This window comes from Phalaenopsis equestris, unplaced genomic scaffold, assembly GCF_001263595.1.
Source record: "Phalaenopsis equestris unplaced genomic scaffold, ASM126359v1 Scaffold000277, whole genome shotgun sequence".
NCBI classification, from domain to species: Eukaryota; Viridiplantae; Streptophyta; class Magnoliopsida; order Asparagales; family Orchidaceae; genus Phalaenopsis; species Phalaenopsis equestris.
The window spans coordinates 91,865-95,116 of NW_018164719.1; the positions used below are offsets into that span (position 1 = coordinate 91,865).

General features: G+C 37.2%; 1 protein-coding gene across 2 annotated transcripts; it reads left to right on the forward strand.

Moving 5' to 3' along the window:
* On the forward strand, window positions 1-3,042 carry LOC110024892 (probable WRKY transcription factor 49). 2 transcript variants are annotated; one of them, XM_020725081.1, is made up of 3 exons: window positions 1-416; window positions 497-646; window positions 2,083-3,042. In XM_020725081.1, exons 1-3 carry the CDS (start codon window positions 130-132, stop codon window positions 2,651-2,653), a joined length of 1,008 nt encoding a protein of 335 aa, XP_020580740.1. In that variant the 5' UTR covers window positions 1-129; the 3' UTR covers window positions 2,654-3,042. The 2 variants fall into 2 exon arrangements, with proteins under 2 accessions (XP_020580740.1, XP_020580742.1); XM_020725083.1 differs by having other exon boundaries at window positions 1-404.
* Window positions 3,043-3,252: the final 210 nt, after the last annotated feature.

A 3,252-nucleotide genomic window follows, 5' to 3' on the forward strand; every position in this document is an offset into this window, starting at 1 on the left:
CCAGGCGGGCATCATCCTTTAAAGAGCAAAGAATTATTGCTTTGAAAGCAAGGAGATTAACCAGTTCCTAAAGCTCAGTCTATCTCCCTATTATAAAACACTACAGGCTGTCTACTCTCAGCCAATTGGATGGAGGACAAGTTGGATGAATCAGAGGTCAATTGGCTTGAGAGCATGGAAGAAGAGCTCATCAAGCAAGATGTTCTCTTTGAAACAGAACTGGTCCCTCTCATGGCTCCTCTAACCCCAACCGAACCTCAATCAGAACTTCCTAAAGAAGAATTAGTAAACTTGCTTGTCTCCAAGGTTTATTCCGGCCCGACGATAGGCGACGTCGAAAGCGCACTGAGCCTGAGCTGCAGCAGCAAAAAGCTAGGCAATGGAGGCGGCGGCAACCAGCACAGGTCTAGAGTAATGTTTCAGAGGAGCTATTTCTTTCTAGCCAGATTTTCAAAGTATTGATGTTTAGGAATTGTTCATTTAAATATACTTACAGATCTGGGTTAGCAGAGAAGGGGTGGTCTAGTACTAAAATGGAGAACAAGTATATACTCAGAATAAGGACTTGTGTGGATGGCGTTGCGGATGATGGATATAAATGGAGAAAGTATGGCCAGAAACTCATCAAAAATAGTCCAAATACGAGGTACTGATGTTTTACTGAGCGGAAAAATTCGTAGATTCACATTTCTATAACCACATTCCATTAGCGTGCTTCACTGAAAAGTAGCGTGACAACCTAAAAATAGGATTAGTTAATAACCACAACAACATCAGTGCCACAAAGAAGGTCTCTCAGGCCTAAATAACATTATTTTAACACTAAACTGTGATTAGAGTAAAGAGAATATATGCGATGGGGTAAAGGAGAATATGAGATATTGGTCCTTGTATCAGTTTTAAGTGTAGTTGATTAGTTAGAAGTAAACAATTAAAAAAAATAATTGTGCTTTTGTTCAGAGAACTAAGCAATTTTAGTTTATCCTAGCTCCTGAAAGAAGAGTGGAAAGAGCAAAAAAGAGGAAATAGAGGGAGACAGAACAAATTGTGCTTCTCGGCATGATATTGGTTACAAGTCTTCGTTCATTTAAGAGATTTAAGTTCGAGTATTGGCAATTGAAACACAGCTTCCAGTTAAAAAAAATTACTTCTGCACTAGTAGATAACTTCACAACTAAACAAAACACTCATTCATATTCAAACTTAGGTGGTGTTTGGCAGCAACTTAGATTTACGTTAAACAGGATTTATCGAATCCAATAAATCTTACAAATTTGTATTAATCAAGTACAGAGTGCGACAAAAATGGAGCTCACGAGCGACGATGGAATAAATCTGTCTCGTAATCAGATTTAGTAAAACCAGATTTACATCGTCAAAGAGATGAAACACGAGAAAATTTGATTTAATCGAGCGATGGATTTAATTTTTATTTTTTGGTGTTTAGTTGGTTTAATTTAAATTTATGACTAAATCCTATTAATAGTATGCCACCAAACCTCCCTTTAGTATCCCTGAAAACATGCAACTCACAAGGAAAAACTAGTAAGAGAAAAGATCTAAAAAAAAAACGTAACACGAATTAATACATGATTTTCCGCATCTGAACAATTTACTTATTTGGTTCATTCCCGTAAAAACTTTATTCTTGTTCACCTCAAGAGTCAATCAATAAGCTGCATCCTTACCATGCTTCAGGCACACTTTATATATGTATGTAGAATTTAATGGATACTATGTTATGTGAGCCGCTGATCCCATGCCCTCTACACTCGTAACTTTTCTTCTTTTCAAGATAATGAACTCTTCTCCCATGCCTGCGATTTCATCTGACTAGGGTTTTTCACATAAATCTTGCCCCTTTGTTATTATTCTTATATATGGACAATATAGTATCTCCTCAAATGGCTGACTTCATAATATCAAACTGATTGTTCTGTTCATGAACAGACAAAATACCAAAATCTAAAAGTAGTGAAAGCATTTAGCTGGCAAAAACCTCTAGCAGTCACCTATCATCATGTCATTTTATTACTACTTTAGCAGTTCTCACTAATATAACATTAATTTGTTTTTGAGCAGGAGTTATTACAGGTGCACGAACCCAAGGTGCAATGCGAAGAAGCAGGTGGAAAAATCAACAGAAGATCCAAATACAGTAATGGTGACGTATGAAGGTCTCCACCTCCACTACACATACTCCCATATCCTCCTCTCCCAGAAGCATGACAAGCATGCAGCAAACTTAAATGCAGTGAAGAAACCAAAGATACAAGAATCTGAAGGGCAGCAGCACAGGCAGCCTATGGCACATTTACCTCAGAGCCCTCAAAAGAGAGAACAAACACAACAGAAGAAAATTTTGACGGCTGAAGAGAGCCGTCAAGAATGCTTCTTGAAAGATATTTTGCTAGAAAATCCATCACTGAGAGAAAAAAGCGTGGAAAACGGACTTCTCACTGATGCCCAGAGGACACAAGGAATGTTGGAAGATGTTGTGCCATTGATGGTGAGGAAGCCTTGCAGCTCAGACGCACCTTTAAATGATCCCTGCTATTCTTCTCAAGAATCTTCCCCTACACACGATACCTCTCTACTCTTGTCACCTAGTAGCTCCCTAATTGATATCGGTATACTTTCAAGCATTTGGTGAGGGACAAAAGTGTCAGGAAAACTCACAATGCACATTATAGATTAAAGATCGGGATTTGGATGTTAGTTTCTACTATGTATATAGTCCTCTATTACAGGCAGTGCTTGCTTCAACATATGATCCCTGGAGTGATGAAATTAAATACATAAGTAATAAAGGAAATTTTCAAGTAAAATATAAGATTTTTTTTTTTTTTTTTTTTGGTGCAGTAGACCTCCTTTCTGCTAGAACAAACATCCCGTTTTTTTCTCAAATTAGATATCATCAAGTTGAAGCATCCAAATAAGGTTTTGAAAAAATACCATGAAAACCAAAGGAATCATACAAAAAGTAATAAAATTATTAGGCAGAAACCCCAACCTAATTAGAATTACCCATTTTAATAGCCAGTAAAGCACTTTAGTTTCAATTGAAGTTCTAAAGTTCCAGAAAAAATATATGCACCGATTGCATAAAATAATGGTAGCTAAAGAATCAATAGCTGATGACTTGCTGAGAATCATCCGCACAAATTAAACAGCTTTGTTCTGAATTGTTCAGAGCTCTTAGGCTCAGCAAAAGACGGACTCGTTCTATGAATGCAATGCATGCAAGTTTCG

Excerpts from the sequence above, each read along its gene's own strand:
- LOC110024892 (XM_020725081.1), top strand. The coding sequence starts at position 130 with ATGGAGGACAAGTTGGATGAATCAGAGGTCAATTGGCTTGAGAGCATG. Across the intron at positions 417-496 it reads CAGCACAGGTCTAGAGTAAT|ATCTGGGTTAGCAGAGAAGG; the intron begins GTTTCAGAGGAG and ends ATATACTTACAG. Across the intron at positions 647-2,082 it reads AAAAATAGTCCAAATACGAG|GAGTTATTACAGGTGCACGA; the intron begins GTACTGATGTTT and ends GTTTTTGAGCAG.